Source organism: Mauremys mutica, chromosome 3, assembly GCF_020497125.1.
Source record: "Mauremys mutica isolate MM-2020 ecotype Southern chromosome 3, ASM2049712v1, whole genome shotgun sequence".
Lineage (NCBI taxonomy): Eukaryota > Metazoa > Chordata > Testudines > Geoemydidae > Mauremys > Mauremys mutica.
In genome coordinates this window covers 118,824,875-118,839,800 of record NC_059074.1, presented here as the reverse complement: position 1 = coordinate 118,839,800, position 14,926 = coordinate 118,824,875, and the positions used below count along the sequence as shown (strand labels likewise).

Sequence of the window (14,926 nt, the reverse complement as noted above, 5' to 3'; positions counted from 1 at the left end):
ATGCTAGGGTGATGATACTTCACAGCAAGAATCCTGCACAGATGGTATCTTTACAGAAGTCAGCATTTAATGTTTACTGTATAATATTTGCAACATCCACAGTGTGTTATGTGTTGTTCAAGCATATAGTGTGAAATCCTCTGCCCCAATCTTAATCTAATTACCACCACTGTGGTAAATACTGATTTTTTTCAATAGCGACCACTGTAAAGTGATGGTAAATTCACCTGCCATGTTGTCAAGTATCAGGGGGTAGCCGTGTTAGTCTGTATCCACAAAAACAACAAGGAGTCCGGTGGCACCTTAAAGATTAACAGATTTATTTGGGCATAAGCTTTTGTGGGTAAAAAAACCTCACTTCTTCAGATGCATCTGAAAATACTGATGCATCTGTTTTTACCACCCATGAAAGCTTATGCCCAAATAAATCCCTTAGTCTTTAAGGTGCTACCTGCCATGTTGGAGATCAAATACTGGAGCAATCTCAGTGTGCTCTGCAAAAAAAGCTCCCCAGTCTGCAGGAAGGAAAGGGGAATCAACTCATAACTGCAGAGGATTTATACTCTTGGATAAGTCAGGTTTTAAAATAGATTAAATATATTAAAAATGGCAAACCAGAATAAGAGCATGAATAAAAAAATTCCTCATAGATATACTTTTCCTAACTATGTGTGTGCACACATACATAATAAAAGCCTCACAGCTTTAAACAGTAACAGTAAAAATAGTTCCAATAATGAATTGTTCCTTCTTTAGGAGCATGAATGCCATTTTTCTAATGACAGTATTCCAAGTAATATTAATTTAGAACTGATGGACCTGGTGGAAAGGACAGACTTGGCCACAGGTTCCCCACATTTCAAACTGCTCTTGGTTCTAGTCTATGCTGTATATCTGAAGGGATCTTAAATATTGTACATTTTTAGGAATCTTGTGAAAATCGTTCCATTCTTCCTCTAAAATGCACATGCTGCTTCAGGTTTTGCTTTTAGAAAGGAAAACAGATTCATTTTTGTAGGGTTCAAATAACTTAAAAAAAAAATCACACGGCAGATTTTTCTGTAGAACCATTTCTGTGGGCACTGTGATTAACAAACTAGCTGCATAATGTGTTAGACCAAAAGCTGGAATTAACTATTATAAAGAAAACTAATAGGAAAGGCACAATTTTGAAAGTGGCCTAAAACAATCCCCAGCAGTTCAAGGGTGGCTATTCTTATTTACCACAGATGAGAGATACCAATAGTTTTTAAAATTCCTTATTAAAATGTACAGGAGTTTGAAAGACTTTTTCAATCATGAGAAGCTGAGATATATATTGGGATTAGTAGGATTTATCAATTATGGAAAAAAACCACAGAAATACCTCCGAACACAATCCAGCATACAAATATAAAAACCAGTATCAAACCAATGATTATATATCTTACACTATCTTATCACATACACAGGGATGTTTCAAGAACATCTATGCATTCAAGAATGTCTATTCATGTCTACAAATGTCTATGTCTAAGCAAACTATCTGTTATACCAGGGGTCCCCAACGCGGTGCTCGTGGGCGCCATGCGCCCGCGTCCTGGCCCCCGGGAGAGCACCCGCCGAAATGCCGCAGCGGCATTTTGGCGGGGAGCCTCTCGCTGACGCCGCTTGCCGTCGACAAGTGACGTCATCGAGAGGCATCGCTCCCGAATTTCGGCGGGGATGCCGCTCGCTGACGCCGCTTGCCGTCGACAAGTGACGTCATTGAGAGGCGTCGCTCCCAAATTTCGGCGGGGACGCCTCTCGATGACGTCGCTTGTCGATGGCAAGTGACGTCATCGAGAGGCGTCGCCGCCGAAATGCCACCGAAATTCGGCAGCATTTCGGCATGTGTTCCACTGCCGCAGTGGTCCTTCGGCTGGCGCCCGCCAGCCAAAAAGGTTGGGGACCACTGTGTTATACATTATCTTGGGCGCAAAGCATATGAGCAGTTCCTCAAAGAAACTGCCCACTAGATGACCGAAAGAAAATTAAAAATTGCATTAAGGCTAAGCTCTACTATAGGAAGCCTGGCATAGGAATTCAGATTGCCATACCACAGCATATCACTGGGGGCTCTGAAGCTTCAGAGAAAGGGTAGAAAAACAAACCTAAAACTCTACATGATCAAAAGATTAAATTAAAAATAAAAACTCAAGCAAATGGCTATATACATAATCTGATTTCACCAGCATACTTACGAAGGATGACGTGGGTGATAACGAATGCAAATATAAAGACTGTCAGAAAGGACAGAGATAAAATAAACATATAAAAAAATCTGTAGTTTCTTTTCCCCACACAGTTGCCTACCCAGGGACAATGGTGATCAAACCGTTCTGAAATGAGAGGTAGAAAAAAATGGAATATAATTAATAAAGTGCTACTTTACTTGAGAAAAGCCCTCTAAATAGCGTAGAACAAATCATGATTTAATTGGTATTTGCAAACTAGTCAGAGAACTTCTTAGAACCCCCCCCCCAGTATTTTAATGCAATGTTACAATTATTTAAGAAATTAATGCACGACAGAGAAGGTCTTCTGTTAAATTACATAAATTTATGCTTTAACACAACTGGAGAAATAAGCATACACATTTCTATCATCACATATAGAGTACCAGTTTAATTATCTGGATTTGGTCTCCAATGTATTCTTTTTTACTCAGAACTGTAGTCCTCCTATCACTATAATTTTGTGCCACATTTCTAGATTATACATTTGAGATTGCCCTGTGTCCATTACCACCCCATCCATTAATTATGGTGCAGAAAACATTTTCCCTTCTTTTGTTATTCAGTTCATGATATCTTCCATCTCAGATCTGCTATTTTTCAGTTAGAACCAACACTTCTACACCAAACAACTTCCATGGCAAAACAACTGAAATACAGTTTGATGGAAAAGAGTTAGGGTTCGCTTTTCTCAATTTTTTTTTTTAGCTACCGTGTTTTAAATCCTTTATTTTATTTTTTGAGAAATAATCCGGGGACATTTTGTGTGAAGGCATGATATGAAGTGGTAGTTGTCTGAATGCCCACTTGGACTATCAGCTCAAAGTCCATTCTTTTCCTTTCCTTACTTAACCAAATCCTTCTCTTCTGTCGCCTGGAAAGACTAACTTGCAAGGATAGTGATAAGAGTCCGTGACAGTTCTGAAGAATGTTAGGGAGATGTGCTGCTGCTGTTTGTCAAGGCCAACAGGTTAAAACTTTGTAACTCTGAAAGCTATACATGTAGAATTAGATTTTCCTTGAGTACAGTGGAATTTCAGAGTTTTAATATGTTATTTAGTGATGATAAAAAGCAGATTGTCAGGAAAAATCATTTTGTAGCTTCGCTTTGGAGAGACAACAATACTTTTATTGTATGCAGTGTTGTTGCAGCTGTGTCAGTCCCAGGACATTAGAAAGACAAGGTGGATGAGGTAATATCTTTTATTGGACCAACATGTGTTGGTGAAAGAGACAAGCTTTTGAGCTTATACAGAACTCTTCTTCAGGCCTGGGAAACTTACTCAGGGCAGGCCTACACTACAAATTTTCATTGGTGCACCTGTGCCACTGTAGCGTGACTGGTGAAGACACTGTAAGCCGATGAGAGAGCGCTCTCCTGTTGGTTTAATAACTCCACCGCCATGAGAGGTGGTAGCTATGTTGGCAGGAGAAGCTCTCCCACCGACAGTGCTGTCTACTCGGGGGGTTGAGGTCAGTATAACTACATTGATCAAGAGTGTGGATTTTTCACACCCCTTAGCATTGTAGTTATACTGAAGTAAGTATGTAGTGTAGACCAAGGCCTGGTCTACACTGGGGGTGTGTGTCGATGTAAGATACACAACTTCAGCTACGGGAATACCATAGCTGAAGTCGACGTATCTTATTCCGACTTACCTCCGACCCTCACGGCACAGGATCGACATCTGCGGCTCCCACGTCGACTCCACTACCGCCGCTCGCTCCGGTGGAGTTCTGGAGTCGATGGGGAGTGCGTTCGGGGATCGATATATTGCATCTAGATGAGACGCGATATATCGATCCACGATAAATCAATCGCTACCCGCTGATACGGCGGGTAGTCTGGACGTACCCCAAGCCTAGACTGTTTGGAATAAGTAGTTGTTACACATTTCAAGGGACCATTTGAGATGAAGTGACCCATTAACACCCCTCCAGTCATAGGGGGAAAGGCAGTGTGTGGGGGGAGGGGGCAAAAGGAAGCTATGAGAATTATAGATTGTAGTAATAAGCCATAAGTCCAATGTTTTTATTTAGTCCATGATTTTTAGTGTCTAGCAAAGCTATACATTTAAGCTCCCAGGCTCATATTTTGAAAATGTTGTGCAGGTTCCTTTGAGGATGAGGACTGATATGTTAGATACAATGTGATCACTTTGTGTTATCATAACATAGGTGATACAGTGTTTTTATCTTTTATCATTTTCCTGTGAGAGTTCATTCCAGGGCATTCCAGTGATTTTCTGGTTTCACCCACATAGTTGTTATTGGGGCATTTAGTGCACTGGACATGGGCGGTGGGTAGTGGAGGCTGGGCCTCCCCAAACAGCCAGGCATGGCCCTGCCCACACTATGCTGCCCGCCTTCCCAGGGCTGAGGCGGCTGCAGCAGCGCCACCACACGCTCTCCCTCTAGGCCCTCCGGGGCCGGGGGGAGGCTGCAGTGTTGCCACCGTGTGCTCTCCCTCTTGGGGCTCCGGGGCTGCCATATGCTCGCCCTCCCGGTGCTCCAGGGCTGGGGCAGAGGGGCTGACTTTGAGGACTAGCCAGCTTGGGGCAGAGGCTGGTGGGGGGACTCTGGGTTCTGGGGCATATGGAAGGGAGGGGATGGAGACTAGCCTTTCCCAGCTAGAAGTTCATGAGCTACCTGGGCCATTGGATGAGGTACACCTAGGGTGACCAGACAGCAAGTATGAAAAATCGGGACACGGGGTGGGGGGTAATAGGAGCCTATATAAGGAAAAGCCCCAAAAATCAGGACTGTCCCTATAAAACCCTAGGTACACCACATGTTGTGATAGGTATGTGTAGGACCCCATAGATCTTAAAAGGTGTGTTGTGAGGGGTGCTGATCATTGTAGCAGTAGAGATATGTCTGCAGGTTTTGCATCAGTTGTTCTGGCAGAGGCTGGTGCCACTATGAGTTAGTGTGTCCAAGTCTGTGGGGAGCCTGTTTCTGAAGATGAGCTTGGAGAGGCTGGGGGTTTGTTTGAATACCAGAAGTGGTGGGGGGGTCAGGAAAGATTTATTTCAGAATGGGGTCCCTATCAAGTATAGGTTGTAGTTGTTTGAGGATACCCTGTATAGGTTCTGTGTGGGGTGGTAGGAGACAACTAAGGGTGTGCATCAGAGGGGGCTTTCTGCATTGAAGCAGGTTCTCTCCTTGTATTTAGGTGGCTCGTTCCATATGATCTACTTCTCTGGTGGAGTGTCCTTGTTTGGTGAAGATGGTTTTGAACGTGTTAATGTATATATCCTGTAATTTCTCCTTGGAGTATATTCTGTGATATCTGAGTGCTTGGCTATGGCTAACAGATTTCTTGTTGTGTTTGGGGTGATTACTGGATCTATGAAGGTAGGTGTGGTTACCTGTGGGTTTCTTGGACACAGTTGTCTGTAGAGTTCCATTGCTGAAACTAATTGATGTGTCTAGGAATTTGATGCTAGTGTGGGAGTGTTCCAGAGAGAGTTTAATGGACAGGTCTAGTTGTGGTGGTGGTGGAAATCTACCAGGGTAGGTTTTCCTGCCTCTCCTCTTCTTTTCCCAAATGGGCCACTTCACTTTGAATGGTACCTTGAATAGGCGTTAATTACTTATGCTAAACAATGTTCCACCTTATATTTAGCTGTGACATTCTGAGTATGTTTCCCAGACCTGAAGAAGAGCTCTGTGTAAGCTTGGGAGCTTGGCTTGCTCTCCAACAGAAGTTGGTCCAATAAAAGATATTACCTCACCCACCTTGTCTCTCTAAAATTTTAAATTGTAATGGAGTGCAAGATTCAGAAAATAACAGAGATGCTTTTATGCCTCCTCCCTTTCTCAGACTACGTCCTATCCAAAGCCTGTTTTGTTTTCCCCAACTTCTGTCTCCATTGACATATGCTAACTGACTATTTGTAATCAGACAGGAAAGGCATGCTACAAATCTGAAAGTCCTCAAATTCTATGGAAAAAAACCAAACCACATCTGTCCAAACACACCAGTTTGTTTTTATTGTCTCTCTATGTTTAAGACCTACATGAGAGTATTTTCTTGAAGAATGTATTTAGGATTATCTTGATTTAAAAAATTAAACAGCATGCACCACAGACTTCTGAGTTTACTATATTTATTAGCTTTTTCAAGGTTTTGTGCGACAGTTGTTTGGGCCACATTTCTGCTATAAATCTATTTCAAATTCCTGAGTGGCTATTGAGGGTAAAGTTACTGAACTTACTTGGGAATGAGAAAAATTCAGAATTAGCATCTTCAGTCTTATCAAGCTACTGATAAATATTTCAGGAGCTTAAAACGTTGGGTGCTCCTGGCTTCTTTGCTGAAGTGGAACACACAGTGGGTTCCTGAAGTGATTAGAAATTCCATTAGAATACTGGTGCTTCAAAGTGATGGGCATTGTGCATGGGTAAGCACTTTATAGTGCACTTTGCCTCACATAACTGGTATATAATGCAATGCTTGAGTAGTTAACAGAGAAAAATATAATTGTAAAATACGGTATGGAAATTATCACAATTCAGGGTGCAACCAGACCAGTGAGGGGTTGTGTCACCATCTGCCCTGCAACCTGGGGTGCCTCACAATGCTTTGCTGCTGTAGCTCCCAAACTCGCCTGCTCTGGCTTTATCGTGGCTTTGATGGTGCTCATAATTAGGCCTTGCTATTTCTATTTCCCTTACTTGAAATAAACAAACAGAAAATAACAAATGGTAACCTTTCTTTTGACTCTTCCTGGCCACCGTACTTGAGACTCACTTAAAACTGTTACACCAGTGCTTAGAGTGTAAACAGCAAGCTATGTATAAATCCTGTTTTGACTATGCTACTACCACCTCCTATGGTGCAATCCAGACTAGTGAGGGGTTGTGGCACTAAGTGCCCTGCAACCTTGGGTGCTTCACCATGTTTTGCTGCTGTAGTTCACAACCTGGGCCCCTGACAAACAGCTAAACAGCATGCAGGTCACAAACTGAATGTCTGTGTATAGCTGCAACCTGCCAGCAACACTCCAGTCAACAATCTGGCTTTCACCAGCTGACCCTGACACGCTCCCAGTCCTGGATTTTCCCCAAAAACATGTATTCTGAACTGTCCAGCCCTCTCCTGGACAGTTCAGATATTAGAGGTCTGTTGCCCCTCTAAGGGATCAATATCCAACAGTTTGCTACTTTAGAGTTACCAAAAAATTCAGTTTAAACACAACACTGGATTAGGTTTGATTAAAGAATAAGACAATTAACTACTGAGAGACAGATTTGAAGTGAGTAGAAGACATTAAAGTCAGAAATTGTTACAAGAGAAATAAAGATAATACACTGTTTAGTGCTCAAACTTAAATTAGATTTGGTTCAAGGTAAAATCCTTATTCAAATTCTCAAGTCGGCATCCGCTCTCAAAGTCCAAAGGGCTGGTTTCTTTCTCCATCTTAGGTGAAAAAGCAAGTGAGTGAGACAGAAAGAGTGAGATCCCTGGGGTGTTTTTGCCCCTCACTCTTATAGTCCATTTCCTCTTTGAAGTGATTCTTCTGAGCATTGCTCCTTAAAGTTTATTCAAACAATAAAGGTGGCACCATGGAGTCTGGGGGTGAAGGTGCCCTCATGCTCTCTCTTCTCCCCTATGTATGCTGAAATGCAGATTTGCCTTGTCTCTCTCTTGCTGTCTCAAAACCTTGTTTACTACTTTTATGTAAAATGGGATAAGCACACATTCCTTTGTTTTAGAGCTGCTTAGCCACTCCTGTTTAATCGGGGCTACATGGGTTTGAACATGTGCTATCAATACCATATGGGGGAATGAATAATTTTATGTATAATGTAGCTACTTATATTTCACTATGATATTATTGACCAGCGAGTTATTAGTTTTCAAATTATATCTCACAGGGGATATTTTGTATAAAGGATTATTAAATAGTGTGTAGGGTGGGAACACAGGGGTGCATTTGGTCACACACACACAAAACATTTTAAGGGCATGATCCTAAGCATTAGATTACAAAAAGTGGCTTTCTGCAAAAAAGGGAAATTTCATGCAGCATCTCTGGAGAATGCCTTTTTAAAACACCCTCATTCTCTCATATATTGATATGCTGGGGAATCAACACTTCCTAAGGGTATAAAGTTCCAGTTTCTAGCCTTGAAGTCATAAGATATCAAACCTTAAACCTGTCATTGGTTCAGGCAGAACACTACATTTTGTACCTCAGATCTGGGTATTCAGTAATAGGCAGATGAGAGCTAGTTTATATATTGGTAAAACTATAAGAAGGGAATAAATTGGGCCCCATCCCTTCTCATAGGAATCAGTTAGAGACATAATGATATGTGACATCACAACAGGCTATAGAGGCTAGAAATCTAGGGATTGTTCCATACATCTTTCAGTTATGAATGTGTATTTGTTTAGCTGTATGGTTACCCTTATCCCCCAGAGTTACAAATAATTGAAACAGCAACATCTTATTGAACAGATGTTGGCATCCGAAGAAGTGGGTATTCACCCACGAAAGCTCATGCTGCAAAACGTCTGTTAGTCTATAAGGTGCCACAGGATTCTTTGCTGCTTTTACAGAACCAGACTAACACGGCTACCCCTCTGATTATTGAACAGAGTAACATTTGTTTTCCTTTTGAGATTTGTCTCCTTTCATCCCCCATCTTTGTTGTAGTTTACATATTTCCTCGCTTTTTGATTTCACTCTCCTCTCCATCACAGGTTTGTAGGCTTCAACGGAGTGCTGGTTGAAGGGTCTATTTAGCTTAGTGTTCACTAATGTATGGCCCAATTTAATCTCCCTTCCAACCACTGATCAAAACACAGCCAGCTAAGTGCTGGCTGAAAATTTTGGCTCAGTGTCCTATTCATCTTTTCCATATAGGGTGGCAGGTAAAGGAGGAGGACAGGGGTTCTCAAACCATGGACTGGGATGCCAAAGTGGGTCATGATCCTGTTTTAATGAGGTCGTCAGGGCTGGCGTTAGAGTGGTGGGGCTCAGGCTTCGGCTTCAGCCCTGGGTGGCGGGGCTCAGTTTACAGGTCATCCCTCCCAGGGCTTCAGCTTTGCCCTCCCCCCCACACCCCGGACTGAAGTCCTTGGGCTTCAGCCCCCCTGCCTGGGGTGGGCTCAGGCGTCGGTCCCCCCTTCTGGGGCCATGTAGTACTTTTTGTTGTCAGAAGGGGGTTGTGGTGCAATGAAGTTTGAGAACCACTGGAGTAGGAGATACCATCTAAGCTTATAGTTAGCAATATTTATGATACATTGTCCAGACAGCATGAGTCAAATAATTGTTGGTGGTTTTTACTGGTAATAGTAGCGGGGTCTCAGCCCTGCAACAGAATGGAGAAGCTGCCTTCCACAGAACCTACCCATCACTTGGAAACGCCAGGAGTTCTCATCTCTTTGTTTGATACTGACTGGTATTACTGCAGAATCTGCATTAGGAGCCCCTTGCTTTGAACTTCAGGACACTTATTGTGTTAATGAATAAAAAGAGGAAACAGTCAGCACTAGCAACACAAGCAGACAACCCAAACTTCTAGCACCATTAAGACTTCTAGAACCTATGAGTTTAGAGCTGCTTCACCTGTAAGGATCACATATTTGGAAGAGTAGAGTAAACTCTGCCTGACATTTTTTCCTGGGTGAGAACACTGTGGCAACAAAATGAAGATCTTCCTCTCCTCAGTAAAATGTGCATAGTAAAAAAAGATATCATTTCAATTTTGATAATGCCTTTCCTTCTCACATAAGCTTGCTCTACAAATAGGTCATGCTGTCACACACAAAGAATGTGTAGCTATCCACACAAAGTAAAAAAAGATAACCTTGAGAAATTGTGAGAGATCTCAACTTATGCTGAGAAATAGCTCTTACCTTGAAAGAAATTGTGTCCTTTATTGGTTTCCTTTTTAGCCTTGCTCCCTGTGACAAAGTGGGAATATTTTGTAATACTTTTATGAAGCCTGTTTGTGCCTCAGTTTCACCTATCTGCTGCATTGTTACCCAGTGGGTGGAAGGGGACTGTTTGCTCTCAGTGCAAACACATGGGTGTGGATGTCACATAGCTGTCTAGGCCTTAGTCTCCATATCAATGGAGTATCTGAGGAGACAATGGCAAATCCAAGAGCCAGGACATTGATGCCTAGCAACCAATGACCCAGAGGAATATGGACTTCCCTGACTCTCCTTATGGAAGCTGAAGATGCATTAATCCCTGAAGAGTGTAAAATCTCTGTCAGGAGTCTGTCTCAGTTGGACTTACTGAACAGACCTCACAGTGTGAAGAATGACTGCTGAAGGCCCAGAGGTCCAGTCTAAGGAGGTGGTGAAACCATGCAGCTGACCCTGGAGGAAAAGTGAGATGCCTCGTGGGTCTGGCACCTAGGGGTTCCTCCTAGAGACTATTCCAAAGCTGGGTCTGTAGCACTGATTCTGTGGATTCATGACATTCCCTGCATGCCCTATACACAAAGAAATTTGCTCGTTTAGTGGGATCAGCAAGTTGTCAAAATTGTGAATTAAAAAGAATTACTTTATCAATTGCAGGATTTCTGCTCCCTCCCCTCAACACTAAAAGTTAGTCAATACTGCACTAATAACTATAGCTCCTTGGGTAAAGAGACTATATCACACCAGTACAACCCTAGTGACCAAAAAAGTGTCTCAAAATATCGTTTGGTATAATAAAAATGTGTATGCGATGTACAGGTAACTTTATGATCACTTTCCAAATAAGACACACGTTTTTTGTAATTCCTTAACTATTTTTCCTTAATCAGAGCAAGTATCTAGAGAAGTAGCTTTGCTCATGTGTAGCAATTGCTCAGTGCCTGAAAAAATAGTGATGTTTCAGAAGGTGGGAATGAGAACTTTAGTAAATATGTTGGTATTTATTAAATGGGAAAACGCCACAATACTTAAGGGACCAAATTCAGAGAGAATGCATAATACACGTTGAACGATGCATCTCTAAGTGGCTTTTCACTGATGTACACAAGTCAACTTGCATGCTGGGGAACCAGAAGGTGTAAAGCTAAAAGTAGGAATTGCCATTTTAAACTTTGTTACTTCTTACACCTTTGGGTTAGATGCTTTCCTGCTATACTTCTCTCTTTCAGCTCCTTAGTATGCAAGTTACAGCAACTTGGTTTTCCTTATACCTAGTGGGTGAATTCAGAGGTGATGTGTAAGATAAATATGTATTTAGTACATGCATTAGAAAGAGCAAATATTTGGGAGAATGAGTAAGTAATGCACCCTCTGAATCCTTTTCCTGGTTCCTTCTATCACAGCAGTTTAGACTTGCCTCTGTATTTAGCCCGACATCTCTTTCCAAGCCCTAGGACAGTTACTTTTGAACAGTCACTTTTAAGAACAATTATTTTATTTGAGAATTCCAGCAGTTACTGTAGGGTAAAAAGGATAATATTTCCTATTTTAATATGAAACTTTAAAGGCATGTTATATTTAGGACCTAAACAGGCTGACTCTGTACTTTTTCAAGTAATTACTTAAAAATATATCATACAGCTTGGAAACAAAGCTTCTCCTTTTAAAAGCTCATCATATAGTACAGACTCTTTAAACCCTAAACGTTAAGCTTCCATTTCAATGCACTATATCCCAGCAGGCACGTAAGGCGAGCCTAGACCCTCTTGAAGCCTTAAAGTATTTTCCTCTGTCAAAATGTTTGATGAGAAACAAATATCTAATATGTAAAATGTTTCTTTGACATTTTCTGACATGAATCATTTGTAGGCAAGGTTGGTCTTTTACTTTTCAGCATTTCCCTCTAGATTCGTTATAAGACTTGAGAAGTATTCACTAGCATTTAAAAGTTGCCTTCTTTCCCCTTCTTTGAATGACTAGCTAGATGCAAATATCACTTTGTATAAACCTTAATTTGAAAGGATGGGCAAGAAAGTAACAAAAAGATTGTATAGGACACAATATGTAGATATCTTGTCCAGGTCACTTTCTAAGTGCTTTTTAATGAACACAAAATTCACTTTCCACTTCTTTTTTTTTTTAAACCACAGCTAAAATTTCAAAGGAAAAGATATAAAACTAATCCACTAATTGAATATTTAATATGACCTATTCATCCCTTAACAGCATACGGGCAAGTGCACTAAAAATTGCTCTTGTGTGCATGAACTAAAAGGTTCCTACTTTGTATTAATGTAGTTCTCATCACACAGGACTACATAAATGAAAACAAGGCAAGGGGGATAAAAATTAATTTTTGGGGGGGAGGAATTGTTTTAAATTTAAATCAGATTTTATTTTGTTATTTAAATTATAAGTTTCTCTTTTTAAAAATAAACCTGTTTTAAATTCAGATTTCATTTTATACAAAATATGTTAAGGCCTAAACTTACCACTTAAAACACTTACATAAAAAAAATAAATATGCTACACCCATGAACCTCTATTAAAAAAATTGAGTTAAAGGCTGCTTTTTTATATTATGAAAGATGTTTTCCCCCTGATTCTAACTTCTTATGTAGGTCATGTACTGTGTTAAGGACTTGATCCTATAGGGGACCCAAGATCTGAGCAAGAGACTGGCAAAGTCATCATGGACACTGGGACCCAGTCTCTGACTCCAGGAGACACCATGATGTGTCTCATCACGATCATCCACTGAGCCCACCTAGGTGGTCTCATGTGCCTATTTTTATAGCTTCTTTGTACCTGAGCTCTGACTGGCTTGGTTCTCAAATTATGAATATTTATGACTCTACCTACCATGGAAACTTACTCTCTGGCTAATGGAAAAACACTGATCTGCCCAGTAACCACCACTTATTGCTTCTAGATGGTTCTGAGCACCTTAATAAATGGCCTTGTTTTATCTCCTTGCATGCGTACACAGAGGCACAAACAGAAACCCATTAATTTGTCAACTGCTTCCCTCTAAACAAACAAAATACTGCAGTGCAAAAGTTGGTTACACAAGTAGTAGTCTTGGATTGTTAGTTCTTTTGTTTTTCTGGGGGTAGTGGCGGAGGTGGGTTGGCACCGGAGAGTTATGGAGCAGAGTCTGCAACCAGAAAGGAGCAATGCTGGTGTCAAAGCAGGACACTGTGGGAACAAGGGACAAAATTCTTCAGCGTGCAGCCTCTAGTGCTGATGTCAACACCTTGGAACTGGAGGGGAAAAAAACCCGCCATGTCTGCAGATCATAAAGAGACCCTATCAGGGAATATTTTCAAGAAATTCCTGTACCAATGGATAAAAAAGGAACATGTGCCAAATGTAAAACAGTGCAACAGAAAGATGGAAGGCCTGGTTGTCAGAATTAAACAACGCTATGAAAAATACTCCTCAGAAGGCAATGACTTGAAGATGATGATGTGGACATATCTGAACAATCTGGATCAGCTGGTAGTAAACTTGTTCCTGCACCATTCTTATGGACCACCTACCATGTCTTACTATGCTAGTGAATGATAACTTTGATTGTCATAAATTTGTGTTTTTGGTGGATTAATTTACTTATGAATTTCAAGATGTTCATGTTCAAAATATAATTGGTATGTTAGCTTGCTGTGGGAGTATTTATCAATTCATTTTTACTGTTACCGCTGGACTTCTGAAATGATTTTTTTAAATTGCTCAGTATAATCAAAAATCCTAGCTGAAGATTTCCTGTTTAAAAGAAAAAATGTATTAGATATTTCGGAATTTTAAACATTTGTTTTCCTAAACTGTTTGGTATGTTGCTAGAGATAAAGATTATTTAAATCTATTTAAACCCTTATGATTTATTATTTTTCCTATAAAACTGGGTTTAGAATAAATTCTATCATTTAAAAAGTGAAACAAATAGCTTCAGTAGGAGAAATTTTTCATTTACAATTGCATTTTTTTGAAAAGCAGTGCACTAAGTAATATTCAGTGAGAGTGTGACCATTTTTACCATTTTGTTTAAAGACCTGGCTTAGACATAAGGGATTATGAACATCCATCTTCTGCAATGACTACAACTTCAGAGTTATCTGCTGGTAGCACCAGCAGTGCTGCAACTAAACATATGTCACACAGTAATTACCCATATAAACCCCACCCCACCCCCAAAAAATGAAATGGACAGCTGTACTGGATGAGTTTGTAATCAAGACCAAATTCCAGCAAGACTCCATTATCCCTTTTGTCTTGTTCAGAACAAACATTTCATTGACAGGGTTCACCATCATTATGACCATATCACACTCTACCCTGCAGAGCAGACAAGGCTGAAAGGTTGCTAGATACAGTATATAAGAAGGAAACTGAACAGTATGCAAAATACATTGACGGGAAATTCGTTAATCTGAGTCTTGATGGGTATATAATTATTCAGTAATATGTGTTTATGATACAACAGAAGATGGGGTCGTCTATCTTACAGAAACAATTGCTTCATCAGGAAATGCCCATACAGCAGAATACTTAAAAGCAGCAGCAGTAAAAGCTACAACAAATTGTGAAGAAAAATTCAAGTGAGAAATTGTGTCAGACAATGCTGCATATGTAGCAAAGATGTGAAGAAATCTAGAAGAAGATAATGAAGGGATTCTGAAACTTACAACATATGGGTGCAGTGCTCATATGAGGCATCTTTTAGCCAAAGACTTCAGTAAAACTCCAGGAATAAAGGAAAATGTTGTTGAAATTACAGAATACT

At 40.6% G+C, this 14,926-nt stretch overlaps 1 protein-coding gene across 6 annotated transcripts in view; it reads right to left on the bottom strand.

Annotated features, from left to right (window-relative positions):
• LOC123366829 (palmitoyltransferase ZDHHC14) overlaps window positions 1-14,926 on the bottom strand; it is a 328,341-nt gene that overhangs the window by 201,746 nt on the left and 111,669 nt on the right. For 4 of the 6 annotated variants that reach the window (XM_045010630.1, XM_045010631.1, XM_045010625.1 and 1 more), the window contains exon 4: window positions 2,223-2,360. The exons of 1 other annotated variant lie outside the window; for it this stretch is intronic. In XM_045010630.1, coding sequence (XP_044866565.1) covers window positions 2,223-2,360 — 138 coding nt within the window. The remainder of the gene's footprint in view (window positions 1-2,222; window positions 2,361-14,926) is intronic. One more of the 6 variants, XM_045010626.1, reaches the window with a different exon arrangement.